The sequence below is a fragment of the Mus caroli genome, chromosome 15, assembly GCF_900094665.2.
Source record: "Mus caroli chromosome 15, CAROLI_EIJ_v1.1, whole genome shotgun sequence".
NCBI lineage: Eukaryota > Metazoa > Chordata > Mammalia > Rodentia > Muridae > Mus > Mus caroli.
This window is the reverse complement of record NC_034584.1, coordinates 96,101-113,480: the sequence shown is the minus strand read 5'-3', so window position 1 is coordinate 113,480 and position 17,380 is coordinate 96,101. Positions and strand designations below refer to the sequence as shown.

General features: G+C 40.2%; 2 protein-coding genes across 2 annotated transcripts in view; one reads left to right on the top strand and one right to left on the bottom strand.

Annotated features, from left to right (window-relative positions):
- The window catches only part of Ccdc152 (coiled-coil domain containing 152), an 18,724-nt gene extending 12,673 nt beyond the window's left edge, over window positions 1-6,051 (top strand). The window contains exons 6-8 of the mRNA XM_021182756.2: window positions 3,740-3,867; window positions 5,572-5,655; window positions 5,929-6,051. Of these exons, the coding sequence (XP_021038415.1) occupies window positions 3,740-3,867; window positions 5,572-5,655; window positions 5,929-6,051 (335 nt within the window). The remainder of the gene's footprint in view (window positions 1-3,739; window positions 3,868-5,571; window positions 5,656-5,928) is intronic.
- A 114-nt stretch (window positions 6,052-6,165) lies between these two features.
- On the bottom strand, window positions 6,166-15,738 carry Selenop (selenoprotein P). The gene is made up of 5 exons (XM_021182754.2): window positions 15,632-15,738; window positions 11,784-11,999; window positions 10,895-11,107; window positions 9,411-9,528; window positions 6,166-7,574 (listed from the first exon to the last, which is right to left on the bottom strand). The coding sequence occupies exons 2-5, from the start codon at window positions 11,984-11,986 to the stop codon at window positions 6,960-6,962; spliced, it is 1,149 nt and encodes a 382-aa protein (XP_021038413.1). The 5' UTR covers window positions 11,987-11,999; window positions 15,632-15,738; the 3' UTR covers window positions 6,166-6,959.
- Between the last annotated feature and the right edge of the window lie 1,642 nt (window positions 15,739-17,380).

The following is a 17,380-nucleotide window of genomic DNA, read 5'->3' as shown; positions in this document are numbered from 1 at the left end:
GCCACCACACCCGGCTCCTTAAAATTATTTTTAAAAGCATTATATAGATGTTTTGCACACATATATGCCTGTATAATATATATGTGGAACTGGAATTACAGATGGTTGTTAGTTGTTATGTGGGTTCTAGAAATTGAACCCATGTTCTGTGCCAGAAGATGAAACACTCTTAACTGGTGAATAATCTCTTCAGTCCAGGTAGATTTTTAAAATCCAGTTCCTCTGAGACCTTATCCTTTTACAAGTTGAAAGCTTAACTGACAAGAGGCCTCTAATCTCCTTAACAATTACAGACTTTTCAGCACTTGCCTTGGCTGTAACATTAAACTTCTTAGTGTTTGTTCTTTTTCTCTCCAAACTGTTATTTTCTGGTTCTTTTTTTCCTCCACTTGCTCTTTTTCATAATAGATCTGCATAAGGGAAATCAGTAGCAACCATGCCATATACCCAACATTGTATAGTCTTGGAATTTCCTTCATCTCAGGGCACAGGTAGAAAACAGCCATTTTCTTTGCCAAAATATCACATGAATGGCCTCTAGATCTGCTGCTGATAAAGTCCTTGTTTCCCTCTTAAACCTCATGAGCAAGGGCCTCTACAGTCCACACTATTCTTAGCACTACCTGTCGTCCAGGTTTCTGCTAGGGCAGCCCATTAAGCTCTGCTTATAGCATTCAATTGCTTTTCTAGTTCAAAGTTCAAATCTCAAAATATCAATGTGGTTAGGATCTTCACATACTCTCTGACGTTAGGTTCTTAGTAAGTTAGTAGTAACTTTTTTTATACTGTGATAAAATACCGTGACCAAGGCCACTTATAAAAGGGAGAATTTATTTGTCTTATGACTTCAGAAGGATAGTAATGTCCATAATAGCAGCCGGTGGCCAGAACAAGAAGCCAAGAGATCAGTCATGTATTCATCTGCAAGCACAAAGCAGGCAGAGTGAACTGGAACTTCACTGCCACTGATGTACTTCCTGCTGCAAGACTATGCTAGCACCCCAAACAGCACCATCAACTGGGGGAAAGTGTACAAATACCTGAGCCTGTGGGGTCTGACTGACTCAAACCACCACAGGCCTCAAGACAGATACTCAGAGAGGAAGACATTGGACATATTAGGACGTGATTGCCTATTTCCTGCTTTTACTTTATATTATACAAAAAGATTCTGTTGTGCCCAGATTGTAAAAACCCCGAAGAGACCACTAGGAATCACAACCCGCTATAATCGCATGAGAGTCTTTATTCAAGCTCGTGCTTGGGCCACCAACCTTCCTGATGGAACAGGAAAGAGAGTGAAGCCCCAGGTCTAAATGAAGGGGGATTATAAGGAAAAAATGTAAATGGAGTTTTCAAGCCTTGGCATTCCATGAAAGGGTAAGGGAATGCCATCCTTCAAACCTGATATCCTTTGTTCAGACAGTGGGGACAGAACCATGCAGTTGGAAAGGGACCTTTCTGACCTGGAAAAGATAACTTGTGCTATCAGAAGCTGGTATAGTTTTACAACTGGCCACAGCTGTTTGGGAACACTTAATTGTCTCTTTTTCATAGTCTTAAGAGTGGGCTATTATCATTTCAAGGGTATTGGCTTCTGTTTCTTTCAAGGGCAGAAGCCATCCGAACAGGAGATGTTGGTTGTTAATCAAAAGTGGATGTGAGTTTCAGAGATGTGGAGGCTAGGGTATGCTGCTTTTTTTCTGTTCCCAAGGCTGTCACCCCCACCCCTTCACCCTCCGTGGGGTTGGTCTTCAGTGGGAGAGAGTGTTAACTGCTCTGGCTCCGCACAGGGTCAGCGGAGTATAGGATTTGATGTGCAGGTTTCTGTGTCTCTTCAATTCAGCAAGAGAAAGACTAGTGCTTAAGGATATATTCTTTGACACTTTTGTCTGGGTAAGAAAGTCTGAAGTGAGTGAAGGTTTCTGAGAAGGTGATAGCCATGACTACAGTTGTATTTAGATTGACTGACATGACAACAGTGGGTTTGTGATCTTGATGTAGCAGTGACAGTAGAGAGACTAGACATATAGTCCAAATGGGGAAAATGGGGTCTGAAACTAAGTATGGAGTAGTTGTGAATAGAAGTCTCTTATTGGTGGATTTTGTGAACAGATTGGTTCTTATTAAAATAAGAGATTTTCTTGAGGCTCCTAGCCTTGATGATGTGTTATTAGCAAGAATAAGAAAGCTGTAAGAGAATAGGACATTTGACGAAGCATAGAGATGTGATGTTGATCAGGAAAGAGGCCTGATCATTTGGGAAAGTACAGCAAGGATTTACAGGTCTGCCGTCAAGTGTAATAGTTCAGACTTTCTAAACTAAGAATGCAAAACTGTGTCCCTTCCCAACCACTGTGGATCTTATTTTGTAAGCTATTTTTGCTTAAGAGCACAAATAATTTATTCATCTAAAATACCTTTGTATTTCAAATACTATTCAATACCTTATCGAAAATACATAAAACTACTCTATACACACAATTTTAAAATATGATTTATTAATAAAATTCACATTCTTAAAAATCATTTACTTAAAAATAAAATAAAAATGTAAGCACATTCGAGCTTCAGAACTTTAGTCCGTTATGATCATGGTTGGGCACGTGGCAACTGGCAGGTAGGAGCTAGATCAGCAGCTGAGAGCTGTATCTGGATCCTTTGGCAGAGAGACTAAGCTTGACAAGGGCTTTTGAAACTTCAAAGTGACACACTTCCTCTAAGAAGGCCACCCTTCCTAATTGTTTCGTATAGAGCCATCCCCTGGAAGCTACACCTTCATATATATATATATATGCCTATGGAGACCATTCTTACTCAGACCACCTCACAATGATGTGCTTTGCACAGTCTAGGACACTACATGCATACAAATGATAAAGCTATGCAGCCAGACTTCCCATTCAAACCACAATGTAAAACGACCTCTGGGTAAGGGCTTACCATGTACCTCTTGTTACTTTCTCCTGAGACAAGCTAGCATTTCTCTCATCAGCTCTCATTTGATGTAACAACTGTACCTAGCAAAATGATTTTTATGTGCAGTTCTGCCTTAAAGATAACATCCTGAGAAAGGCCCCTTCCATCTTAGGCTCACCCAACAAATTTGGTTAACAATTCTCTTATCTTTTGGGTGTGAAATGTCACTCACAGGCTAACTCTTTTGAACCCTTGGTCCCCAGTTGCTGCTGTTTTGAGAGACTGCGGAACCTTTAGGAGGTAGGGCCTGCCTGGAGGAAATGTGTCACTGGGGTGGTAAACCTTGAGTTTTATAGTCCCACTTGTATAGCCCCACTTGTGTCTGCTCCCTGGTCCACTGAGACCAAGCAGCTACTCCAAACTCCCAGCACCACAGAGCCACCGTGGCTATGTCTTGTCCACATGGGGGCTTGAATCTACTCATACCATGAACCAAAATAAAACTTTCTTCCCTTAAATTGCTTCTTGTTGGATATTTTGTTTCAATGATGGAAAATGCAAGTAATAGAATTTTCTCCCAAGCTGTCAGCAAGTCGCTGTGTTTCTTCTGTATCATCCCAATCACAGTTGCAATTAATGTTTGTCTCCTACCTAAAGTAGAAATTCAGTGAAAACATGCAACACGTGTAGTTTGCATGGAGTGTTTAGTATAATGCCTAGGTGAGCAATAAACATGTTGAATAAGTAAATGTAAAATAAAAAAATGAAATCACATAACTTTGAACTGTTACGTGAATGAATTTGTTTCTGTTTTATTTAGTTGAACTAAATGAAGAAAAGCACAAAGAACTAATGGCAAGGAAGGAGGTGGAAATATCAGAGTTAAATGCCAAGTTGAGAACTCAGGAGAAGGAAAAGCAAAATGAAATCCTCAGACTACATCTAGAAGTAGGTGTTTATGAGTCAGCTAAACAGGAGCACGCTCCTTAGTGTAAACCGCACTTTGTTATTTCTTATTGCAATGACATAAATTTCAGACCTAGATAGAAGACATCACATGTGCTTATTCTTCAGCAAAAGCCATGCTCAGTCTATAGGACATCGATCGGCTTTCTAGCACTTGATCTGAAGGCGGTCCTCGCTTCCAGGAAGGATATTGCTTCCTCTCAGAATGAGGGCAATAACTCAGGAGTCCCCTGGTCTTCCAGTCTAGTCTATGAAGGCAACATAAGGACATCATCCCAGCAAGGGAAGACACGGGGACCCTCAATATTTCTCTGTCCCCGGAAGAAACCACAGAACCCTTTTGTTTTATCTGGGATAAAAACAAGACAAATTTCTCCATAATATATTCCTATGAAGATATATATATTCAGGAGACAAAATTCCTTTGAAACATTTGTAAATGTATTTTACGTAAGCGTATCTCATCAAGGTTCTAGTCCTTTGTTCTTTTCAATGAGCTGTTCAGCTGTGTGTCAGAATCTCCAGGATACTGATGCGTTAGCAGAATACTTGTCTTTTGCATTTTTCTAAATTCTACCAACACCTTTTTTTAAATTATTATACCATAGCTTCTACTCATCTCTACTTCTAATTTACATTCTGCAAATATTCACAGATCTTAATTGATATAATTTACTATTTATTTACCAGGAACTTTGCTATGCCTAGGGAACTTGTTAGGAGTCTGTATGTAACCATGTGGGGCAGAAACGGGGAAATGTTTGTTGCTTCAGAGGGATTTTGCTGTGTCTATGGCTACCACTGTGCTGCTGTACTGCTGGTGCCATACCCTAGTCAGGTATTCCACAGAGAGGACTGGATGGTCAACTGACATACAACAGGCCTTATTTCAAGATGTACCACCAACCTGTAATCTATCAGTTAGGAGCTGCATATTATTTGTTATCTGGACCATGTCACTAGTCTAGTCTGATTATGCTGTTTGAATAGTAATCAGATGTCTTTATCTATCTTCATTGTAACTATCCATTCTCTCCTTAAGACAGAACACAAGCTCATGGAAAACTTACTCTAGCTTTCTCAGAGGACATGCTAAGATAAATATAAAAGGAAGAATTATAGTGGAATACTGGGCAAAAAAAAAAAAATGGCTTATGAGAAGAGACTAAGTCTTTTAACTTGATTCAATTTAAGTTTTTATAAAAGCCTGAATCGACTAAATCACATCCAAATTTTAATGTTTGGCTTCAAAGTTTGAAAGACATGTGAGCTTCTCTCCTAAGGCTGTGACTCACACTGCTTTGTTTTTTACTGACAAAAGTACACCAGTTGTAACACGAAGAGCTTTTCTGGCTCAGTGGTCAAGCACATGCCTCACGTGGAGGAGTGGAAGGAGCAGTGGGGTTTGAGAAAAAGCCCTGTGCCACATATGGAGGTTGTGCCCAGTGGTGTCTGTCCCTTTGTAAAGCCACCACTGCAGTTTTAACCCCACACCTAGCTGACTCTTGTTTGCATGTTCCTTGTTCTTTTTTCTGGATTATTTCATAAAGGTTTTTCTGTCTGTTAAATGGAATGTGTTCAATTACAAAATACATAGCAAAGGTATACTTTTCCTCCAGAAACATTGTTTGTAAGTATTTAAACTATAACACCCTTAATAACATTCTCTTTTTTAATTTGGTTCAGTTTGACACTAAGCTAGCAAGAGCTCAGACTAAATCAAAATCATATCCGGACACTACTATTTTGCCGCAGAGTATCTACAGAAGGGTATGTGCATCCTGTCCCATAACTATAACTTCAGAAAATTAATTGTCTTAGGATGTTCCTATAAAAATTACCTAATATTTATTTTAAATATATTACATTCTTTTTGTAGCCTTAAAATAGTTTTTCTCCATAAATCACACAACAATGAGGGGGCAGGCCTTTCAGAGTAAGATAGTCTTTTAAAATATAAGTGCTGTGATTGTTGTTTTGTGGTTCACTATGCCTAACCTTACTTCTAAGTTGCTGTGACAGACTTATTTCTGCTTCATTTAGAAGCTTCAGCATCTTCAGGAAGAAAAGAGCAAAGAAATTGCAAGTCTGCAGAACACTATCCGAGACCTAGAGCAGCGCCTTGCAGCCTGCAAAGATAACCGACTCACGCGAAGACGGTTTTGAGCAGAGCACTTAATGCACTAGCTACAGCTTAGGGTTTTGTTTTGTTTTTTAAGACATTAAAAAATCACTTCTATTTTCAATGTGAGCATGCTGAGCAATAAAGACACACACTTGAAAGCTTTTTAAATTGCATTTATTTTGATAAGTGTGTACTGTAGCCACTTAATTCTGTACTCCATTCTTGCTTAGTTGTATTAGCCATAAAAGAGGTCAGGTTCATAGGACTTAGTTTCTCTATGAAACCATCATTGATTATGGAAATACTGTCTTAAGCAGTAAGCAGATTAACACCATGCTTTCCTTCCATTACATCTCTCAAGATAGTCCCTCACAGCTCAGCAGAGCAGTACAGCATTAGATGAAGAGAACAAGATGCACAGATACATGCAGTGCAACTCAAGCTAGGACTCTAAGAGAGAAAATGATGAGTAGATATTTAAAGTGTAATCTGTTAAAGATTTCATCGGTTTTAAATGTAAGAGTAGAAAGACAAAGTTTCTCTTGTTTTCAGAGTTTAAGTAAAGAAAAAACACTGGAAAATATGTCTTTGTTGTTCTTTCTCTGTTCTTAATTACAAGCTATCCAACAGAAACCCCTAGGTCATAGTTTATGTTTCTGTTCTCATTAATGTAACTAGAACACTGGAAAAAGAAAAAAGAAAGACATATTAACCAAAGGCTGCAGTCACTTTTCTGTTGCCCTATTGTACAAATCTGATTTGGATGAAATGTTTTGTGGCATAAAATTTTTAAATTTTGGAAGCCAATATGGTAGATTTCTCTACATTTGCACAAATCCAATTTCTATGACTTTTAGTTCACTGATTAATTAAATGGGCTGTAAACATTCTCAAAATGAAATTGTGTCTTTAGACTGCCTTGGGGAGAGTATACCTTGTTTTCAATAATTTAGTTTGAATGTCATTTTCACTTCCTGGTCTGATTATCTCAGCTTCAGTTAGGGTTGGCTTCCATTCGGTTCATGGGCTGATTGTGTCAGGCAGCTGGAGGTGACCTACACTGACAGGATTCAGTGACTTTCTCCTCCGCGAAAAGCCCCTGTCAGCTACATAAGGATGGGAGGTTTTCGGCACACTGTCAAGTGATTGCAGACCCTGACTTCTCAAATATGAGGTGGCGGCAGTGACAGCAGCAGCTGCTGGGGGCTGCCTCGGACTCCTTAGACAACTTACACAGGAGCTGGTTGATGCACCCCCTTCGTCAGAGCTTCCTCTGGGCAAGTGAAAGGTGCAAGCCTTCACTTGCTGCCGTGTCTCAGCTCTCTAAGTGACCCTGCCTGTGCTGGCCCCTGTGCCTGTGGTGGTGGTGCAAGCCTGAAGGAGGCAGAGTCCTCTCGACATCTGATGGCCCTGGTTGCTGATTCTCTGAAGGCTTACTGCTCCCAAGATGCTCCTGCCCATGTTTGTTGTGGTGTTTGTGGTGGCTATGAGCCTCTGAGGGCTCCGCAGTTTTATTGGCCGTAGCTGAGGTCACATTTTTACAGAAGTCTTCATCTTCAAGACTCTGGAACAAATTTATAAACCCACTTGTTAACATGCTTATAGAATTATCATGAAGGCATGAAAAATTACGTGTAGGGCCAACATATGTTATTTCAACAAGTGAATTGGGATACACCTTAGTGGCAAGTATAGCAACAAAAAAGAGCCCTATCCTAGTCTCAATGTCTACAATTTTTATAATAGGTTTAAAGAAGCAAAACTACTAGATTTCTCTCTGTAAAATCAAAACTTAATAAGCTGGCTGAAAAAACTTAGGTCCTAATGAAGTCAGCCAAATATTTCAGAATCTTAGCATCGGTTCTGCTACAGTCACTTTGCAAACCTGCCGTCTATCTGATCTCATCCTGTTTTCTAGAGCTAAATAGCTTCTCTCTCTCGGACAACTCAAAGATGTCAGTAAAGACTGGCAACTTTTCATTCTGCTTCATGAGAAAATGTTTTTAATTTCATCAAAGCTTTGGTAGTGTTTTCACAGCTCTGTTGGGTAAAAAAGGTGTCATAGCCTACTTTAATTGACAGCAGCTTTTTCTCTCTTGGTTGAACAAATAAGGTATCATATAATTGACAGCAAAACAGAAAGGTGCTGATTTGATGTAGATATCAGATCCTATGCTATGTTACTCTCCTTAGCAAATAGTTCATAAGTTTTAAGCCTATTATAGGAAATCTTTCTGCCTTTTTTTTTTCAATATGGCTGGACATATTTATAGTAGGCATTTCCACAAATGCAAAACCAGAAGTAACCCCAAAATATGAAAAATTAAATCTTGATAGCACTAATTATTTAGTGTTGGTTCAAATCTAAGAGATTTATTTGCAACCCAATCTCCTCATCTTTAAAATCTGAAAATAACATTTAGAATTTTATAAATATTAAAATCAAAGTGGTACGATTAATGTGACCTGCCAACAAAATTAGTCAATTCCTATATAATTTCAGAATATTTCTTGAACCTGAATTTAAATTTTAACACTCTGGCCAATTTAGGAAATATTGTTTAAAGATATTTTAAGTGCAAAAGAAAAAAGTTTAGTCAATAAGAATTAAATTTTTATAGAAATATTTAAATGTACTTCTTTCTCATAACAAGAAATAAATATTTTCGTGGTTATAAGGAGATATCAAGTAATTAGTAGTATACATTTCTTTTTCAGAGGAGTGCAATACTTAACTAACAGAGAGGAAAGAGGCTAGCTCTTTAGCAAAGCTGGTTGTCCTGAATCAAGGGACAAATTAAATAGTTATCTAGTTTCAGTTCCCTGACCAGTAACATCACAGATGGGCTTCTCTCTGAACATGCCCAGGTTACCACAGTCAGAATATTTTAAATGTTGACTAAATTCTTCGAGCACTTATCCTTATGCAACAGCATTCATTAGTAGCTGACATAGTGGTCTACGATGTTTTTTTATTACCTTTAGATGTTTATTTATTTTTACTTCATGTATATGAGTCCCTTGGCTCCATGAATTGAGAACACTGCATTTGTGCCTGGTACCCTCAGGCCAGAAGAGGGCACTGGGTCCCCTGGAACTGGAATTAAATGGCTCTAAGCTGCTGTGTGGGTGCTGGGGACTAAACGGGGCTTCTCTGCAAAAGCAGCAAGTATTCTTAACCACTGAGCCATCTCTCCAGTCATGGTTTGTTTGTTTTGAAAGGCTTTCTAGATAAAAGCATCAATATGAATCTTGAAAATATGTTTTAAGGTGTGTTACCTAACACAAATCATGCATTAAAAATTTTCCTTTTATAATCGATAGCAAGCCACTTATTAGGTAGATTTTTTTAGAGTTTTCTCCTTATCCCCCAGTAAAAGCAATCGAGAAAAATGCCTACCGTGAGATTGCAGTTTCCGCACCTCTCCTCACAGTAAGCAATCTTAATGGCTTCTTCAACATATGGGAATGTGAGGAAGGAGTAAGGCAAACCAAGGTGATACACGAGACGGCCACATCTAAAAGGCAAACATAAGGTTCTACTGTAGTTTCTGTACTGCAACCCTACTAGGGCTACATGGCATTAGGTGTTAGGGGCCAAGACCCTTCCATGCCTTTAATAGATTTCCTTGAATGGAGTCTACAACTGAGTTTCCAGGATGTATACCAGGTCAGATTAGACCAAGAATACACTGAGTCTAATCTTAGTATTTTGAATTATACGTGTCACTAAATAATAAAAAAATGTATAATAACTGACTCAGATATATATTTAATTTTAATTTTATATTCTGCCAAAGACTAATCGTGGGAGCTTTTCATAACTGCTTAGGCAAGACAAATTTTACAGAAGCAGAAATCATAGCACAACAAAAGCAATTTCCAAGTTTGGGGCAGACTCTTATCTATTTGTTATTTTTGTAGTGTAGGAATCAAACCCAGCCCTTACATCTGCTATATAATTACTCTGTCAGTGAGCTACATCCCCAGTCCCCGATTTTTTTTAAGGTAGATTCTTATAACTCAGCTTAGCCTTGAACTCACTGTGGCATCTAAGCTAGCCTGAAACTCATGGTTCTCCTTTCTACTGAATGTCACAAGTACTGGCACATGGATGCTCTGTGCTCACTAGCTCACTTATTCAAAGACCTGACATAATAAAGTCTCCATTAAATTAAAATAGCTATAATTATAATTTAACATTCTCAAAAATGTTAAAGTTGAAATGTCCATTTTTACAGATATTGTACCCAAAATATTCATCTTTACATGAGTGGCAAAATGTTGTACTTTCCACTGACTAGATTAGTTTAGAAGCCTGAAAGAATGAAGTGTAATGCTAAAATGATATGTAATGTGAGGCAAAGGAAACATTCGGCCCATGTGGGGCAGAAGAAAGCAAGCATCAACTAAGAATATTTTATAGAAGACAATATATGCATTGAAATTCTCTAAAACTATGAATTTTTTATTTAATCATAGATGTAAGACTTAGGAGCTGGTGAATGACTACAATTCCTTAACACCTGCCTGACACAGTTTTCTGAAGGGCAGATGGCAGCAAGGCCATCCCCAAGACCACTTTTTTGCAGAATATTCAGTGTGAAGAGAAGAAAACTGAATCCCCCTGAATAATACAAGCTTGTTAACAGGAGGAATGTAGTAGGAAGAATGAGAAGGAGGGAGGGAGGAAGGGGAGAGGAGGCAACAGAAAGCTGTGGAAAGAAATAGCAGGGCAGTGTCTGCCATAGAGTAGAAACTGAAAATGTCTCCAACAGTAAGGAGTCCCATGAGATGAAAGGTGAACTGTGGCATTCAGTAGTGAAGAAGACCACTGTGTGCAGCAAAAGTAAATAAATAGGAAAGGCCTGGAGGACAGCTCACCTGTCATAGATGAGGAAGTCATCTTTGTTTCCATTTAAGAGAGTCCAGACATCTGTGTCATCTTCTTCTTGTCTGTACACTGCAATGTGTTCTGACACCTGCTTTTTAAGATGTGAGTGTTTTAATTGGGAAGGAGATCCTTGATGGTTAACAACAATGTAAGAGATGTTAAAATATCCTTGGCTTTCTAGTTTTATGCGCAGGTCTTCCAATCTAGGGGGAAAACACATGAAATTAATGATGACATTTAGTTTGCTTATCTGTTCTGCCATCTACATTCTTTTCGCGTTCTGCGATGCTCGTATTGTTTTTAACTGGCTGTAACTTGTTTTGTGTTTGTTATAAGGCAACTTTACTTTTTTTTTTTTACAGTTGTTTATAACTTGAAACAATGCGAAATGTTTGCATGAACATGAGCTTCAAATTAGATAAACTTGGATTCACGTTGCATATATGCAGAATGTTATGCCAATAATAGTTGGTGGATGAGTCAACCAATGTTCTTTGTTTATGGTTGTTAAATGATGCAAGACCTTTTATTAGCATTTTAGCATTTAGTGTGTGTACTGGCTGGCAGCCTTCCTCTGCTCTTAAAGAATCTGCTACACTAATAGGAAAACATGTTCAAAGCCCAGGAATGCCACAGTGAATATTTTGGTAGTACTGGATATATCCATGGTGTGTGGTGTGTATGTGTGTGTTTGTGTGTGTGTGTACACATATAAGATGCCCTCATCTTTTCATTAGATGTGTGCTATGCAAACATATTTGTCTTCAAAGGTGTTATTTAACCATTACATTATTCCTATTTATGTTGCCTTTTATATGCATACATTTATATTTAATAACCTTTTGCTAAGAATATCCTAAGCCTTAAAAGATCACTTACCTGGATGCCTGCAGAAGACACAAGTATCAGCTGGCTTGAAGAAGAGCAACCACTGTCACTTTGCCCTCTGAGTTTAGCATTGGATTTTGATCTCCTATGTACCACTCCGGGGCTTTGTAACAAGCAGAGCTTTGGCCTTGGCTCTCTGCTCCTCCATAGGGGAGGAAACAGAGAGCCAGGGCAAGCCCTAGGCTTCTCCACATTGCTGAGGTTGTCCTATAAAACAAGAGATGTAATCTTCATTGATAACTTCACAGTCATTGCTATGAATTTCTTTAAACACAGTAGGTACAATGCTACTTATCATAACTTAGCATATGGATTCTATTTCCATTTTGTTAGGCTCATTACACCATTGTCATGCGCCTCCTTCCATTAAATGTTCCTATAAAGGGGAAAGTGCCAGCAAAAAGGCAGAGGAATGATCAGAGGTAGCTAGCTACCTGCAGCATGGTACAGTATTTCCATGAGCAGCACACATTTGGAAATGTGCCTAATGAGACAGCCAGGCACCTCTCTGGGAAAGGACACATATTCAGAAACACCTTCCAACTGTAATGCATAGACACAGAACATTCTGCAAACACATTCTGACACATTTGAGATGCACTGAGCCCTGACGGCTTCATTCTACCCTCTGCCAATCTAGGAAATGTTAGTTGTGAACTCTGCACAAAACTGAAAAAAAAAAAAAATCAGCCCAGAAAGTAAAGGGAGGACATGGCGGTGGAGACCAACATGGTGGTTGTGGTTCATGGTGGCCCTTAGCTCTTCTTGCATGAAATCTTCCTGTAAAGTGCCAGGCAAAAGGCAGACAGTAAACCATGGCTTCAAGTTCAAGCCTCCCGCATTTTTAAACATCTTGAGTACATTCAATATTTTTGGCTTGTTAGTCCTCTATATGTAGTAACGTGATAATGTAGATTTGAATCTCTTCAGGTATAAGACTACCTGCTTTGATATTGCCACCATATTCATGATAAGTGTGTCCAGGAGAGGAAAATCCTAGCCAAGAAGCAGTATTACAAGTCATTGTTCTTGCCCCACCTAAACCTCTCCAGTAGTCTACAAACCAAACAGGAGGCAGTAGTTGCTGCTACTGCCGTCATGAAGCTCCTGTGACGAGGTAGAAAACATTCTCAGATAAAAAGATGCCCTGTCTCAAGAAAAGTTAAAATATCAAATACATGATGAGAAATAGCCCCCAAACTTGGCCACCTCTCTCGGAATTTTTTATAGGTAAATTTAGAGACATGAAAAAATGTGCAAAAATCATGGAGAAGAATTAGAAGAAGGAGGAAGAGGAAGAGTGGGAGGGGGAGGAGGAAGAATAAAAGAAATCCGGTGTGGTGGCTCATGCCTGCAAAACTGACACGAGAAAGCTGAGGCAGAAGGATACCTCTGAGTTCAAGAATAGCATGGCCACGGGGTGAATTCCAGACCTCTCTGGGACACAGAGTGAGAACAGACCTAGTGGTGTGAAGTGCTTCTGAATACCAAGTTAGCTGGCCACAGCAGCACACCTGTGCCTGTGACTAGCATGTGAGAGCTGAGGCAGAGGAGTCTCCAGTTAGAGGCCATCCTCAGCTATACAGTTAGACAGTTCTCACCAAGGGCCTCACTGAAGAAAGGGGAGGGAGCTGGGTATAGTAGCTCATGCTTTTAATCCCATTATTCAGGAGGCAGAGGCAGAGGCAGAGGCAGAGGCAGAGGCAGAGGCAGAGGTAGAGGCAGAGGCAGTTTGATCTCTGTGAGTTCGAGACCAGCCTGGTCTATGTAGTGAGTACCACAACAGCCAGTGCTACTTGTGAGACCCTGTCTTAAAAAAAATCAAACAAAAAAGAAATAATGAAAAATTAGGAGGGAGGGAGGGGGAGCTGGGTATGGTGTGCACACCTTTAATCCCAGCGCTTGGAAGGCAGAGGCAAGTGAATCTTATATAATAAGTCTACATATAACTGGTCCAGGCCAGCCAGGGTCACACTGTCAGGCTACGCCCAAAAGTAAAACAAGACAAGAAAAGGAAAAGGCAACCTTTAAATCTACTTCAGCTATTTGTACTAACATTTTTAATTCTGGTGTTTAATCGGGTGATATTTACCATAATAATGGGATCATTCTTATGTCAATCAGTTACTGGGTTTTGCTAGAACTATAAAGGCTAAAAGGGAAGCTGTTAAGCACATTTACAGGCGCCAGTTGTGCCTCAGAATGTTTATGCTACTGCCCTCTCTGCAACTGAGGAAACTGTGGCTCAGAGAGACTTTGTGTGCCTTCTCTAAGACCATACAGGATTATTATCCACAAGAGTAGATTTAAATTGGTTCTGCCCAACTCAAAACATGGATAGCTCAGCTACCAGTATACACTGAGAGTTTTAAAATACATCACCTTGCAATAACTATGGCAACCTATTTAACTATAGCACTAACTATAGCATTTCTATATGCTCTATGCTCTGAAGGAAAAAAAGAAGGAAAAAAAAACCAAGCTATTCAGTTTCTTAATAGAAAATCTAGCTGGTACTTCTTTCCTAAACTAAATTCATGCGAGGCTCTGGGATCAATCGCTAACATACACACACACAATCTCAAAACACTAAACTAAATTCAGTCTTTATAGAACTCTAGCATGAAGACATGGCCGTTGATACTCTGCCATAAGGCAGATATTTTCAAATGGCTAAATGGCAGACATAAATGAGAAGACTATTTCACCCACGTTTCTAATGAAAAGAATGATCGAGGGACAAAGGAAAAACTGGAGAAGATGAGTTTCCACTTGCAGAGTTTCCCATCATTAATCAATAGGCTGCTTGACTTTGCTTAAGGTTGCTTTTATGGAATAAAGTTTGCATTTTAACTGTAACTGTCGAAGAACTATATAAAAAGAATGAAGGCAAATAACAAAATTAGATCCAGTAACAACTGGACAGTGATTATAGCGATCCTAGTCTTCAGTTGCAAGCCTAGATACCTGTTCATGCTCAAAACTACAATTGATTGGACTCCATTAAAAGGAGAGCAAGCATACTCTTTGCCACACATCCTCTCCCCCTGAACAACAACAACAACGACAAAACAGACCAGCATTTTAAAGCCCCTCATCCGCTGGGCAGTGGTGGCACACGCCTATAATCCCAGCACTCGGGAGGCAGAGGCAGGCCGATTTCTGAGTTCGAGGCCAGCCTGGTCTACAGAGTGAGTTCCAGGACAGCCAGGGCTACACAGAGAAACCCTGTCTCAAAAAAAAAAAAAAAAGCCCCTCATCCACCTTCAGGCTTCCACCCTCTACTTAAACTCAAAAGCTCCCCCACCGAAGGACAACCTGCCCACCACTGGACTGCCTTAAAGCAAGGCTGGAGCCCTGCCCTGGGGATGGAGCCTGCTCCCTCCCTGTTCAGTCTGCTCCCTCCCAGTTCTGAAATTGCTTCCGAATTCTCTGGACACCTCTACAGTACAGAGCGGTGCGACGGGCGTCTGTCCCATCTCTGCTCTTGAAATCCACTAGCTTTCCCTCTTGTTTGTTCTCACTCTAACCCTTCGTGGGAAACCCTGGAATTTAATGAGATAATGTTGCCCATATGACACCACAGTCTCCTGCAGAGAGAAACAGCTGCATTTTACATTGCCCACAGTAAAGGACAAAAATCAACAACAATAAAAATATAAAATTTGTTTTTAAAAAAGTTAACTGTTCTTCCCCGACACTTCTTGTTCATTTAAAAAAAAAGTGGTTTTAATGTCTTTTAGTCATCTTTTTACTAAGTCTATTTTAAAGCGGGGGAGAAACGTATTTTACCTCAGAAAAATATTTCCCAAACTGTAAAAGAATCAAGTCCTACTTACGCAACTCCTTCGGATGTCTCTTTGCTCTAGTTAGGGCAGCTCCGCAAAGCCACAGGCTGACACTGACTTTTATAGCCCTGTTGTTTACCTCGCCCTTTGAGGTGCAGTCCAAAGCTCGCTGCTCCCTCCCGCTGCGACCTTGCAAATGCAGCAAGCCCCTGAACAGTTTCCGATCACAGTGAGAAGAACGTTTACACAGGTGAGGCAGTGCTTACTGAGAGAAGACGGACGACTTTTGACGAGTTTCTAACTTATTTTCTGCTTTTGATCACCCTATAATCTAAGAATGGTACAGTCCAGGGTGGAAGGAAGGGCTAAGGGGAGAGAGGTCCTCCAAGTGCCTTTCCTTTCGAAACTACAATAGGGAAAAACATTTGCTTAGCCAGCAAGTTACACAGCTGTTTTAAAAGAAGGAAAAACATTTTTGTTTTCCTTTTCCTGTATGAAGAGGAAGTTCTATACTAAACCCACACTGAACGCTTCTTTAGAAAAGTCACCTGCTGTCACATTATTTTGGTCTCCTGCTACTATAGACCCGATCTTTGTTTGGCTGTGCTCAGCAGAATTTCAATTGGTATGCAATCCCGTGGGAGCTCTGTTCTTGCGGGTTTCCTTTAATATAATGAACTAAGAAAATCGTCTTCAATGTGAAAGAAACCAGGCTTCATTTAAAATGTATATAGTAATGCTTATTCTTTTTGTGTATCTTTGTCTCTCTGGGTCTCTCTCTGTGTACCTTTCTCTGTCTGTCTGTCTGTCTGTCTCTCTCTCTCTCTCTCACACACACACACACACACATAAGGAAGGGAGGTCAGGAGACACTTTTGTAGAGTTGCATGCTCTCCTTTCTCCATTAATTGGCTTCCCCTTTAACTGGGTTCCAGGAATCAAATTCAGGTCTTGCCTGGTAACAGCCTTTACCCTCTGAGCCACCTCCAGGGCCTGAAACCACAGTTTTCTCATAGCTGTAGTGCTGCTTAAAAATCCCAACAGAATCTTTTTTAGCTGTTGCTTCAGGGTTGTTTTATGCTTTTTTATTTCTCTTACGAGCTGTATGCATGTATACAATATATTTTGATCTAATTGGGACCCCTACTACCCACTCCAACTCTTCCCAGACCACCCCCCCCCAAACACATTTTCCTCCCAGCTTCATGTGGGGTTGTTTTGGTTTGGTTTTGATTGGTTGGTTGGCTTTGTTACCACCGAGTGCAGTTAAGGCTGTTGATACCTGTACAGGTACAGGGCCGTCCATTAGAGCATGAGCAACCTAACAGAAGCCACACCCTTGAAGAAAAATGACTCTCTCCCAGTGGCCATCAACTGCCAGTAGCTTTTCAGCCCTGGTGGGAGCCTCCTTAGTGCTCCCCAACACATGAGGAAATGTAAACAGACTTGATTAACAACAGCTGTGTGGGTGGGTGCAGGAGCACAATCCTATGGTATCCAAAAATCACTGCTTTGCAGCGGTCCTCCCCAACCTCTAGCTCTTAAAAACTTTCCACCCCTTCTCCTGTGATGCTCCCTGCATCTTGGGTGGTCCTCCCTAACCTCTGACTATTACAAACTTGCTACCTTTCTGTGATGCTCCCTACATCTTGGATGAGGGAGTTGATAGAGATGTCAGACTGAAGACTCCACAGTCACTGATTCTGTGCACATTGACCAGTGTGACTCTCTATGCCACCTCCTCCCCCACTGCAAAAGACAAACTTTTTCTCTGATGAGTGCAGTAGCAACCATGTGCAC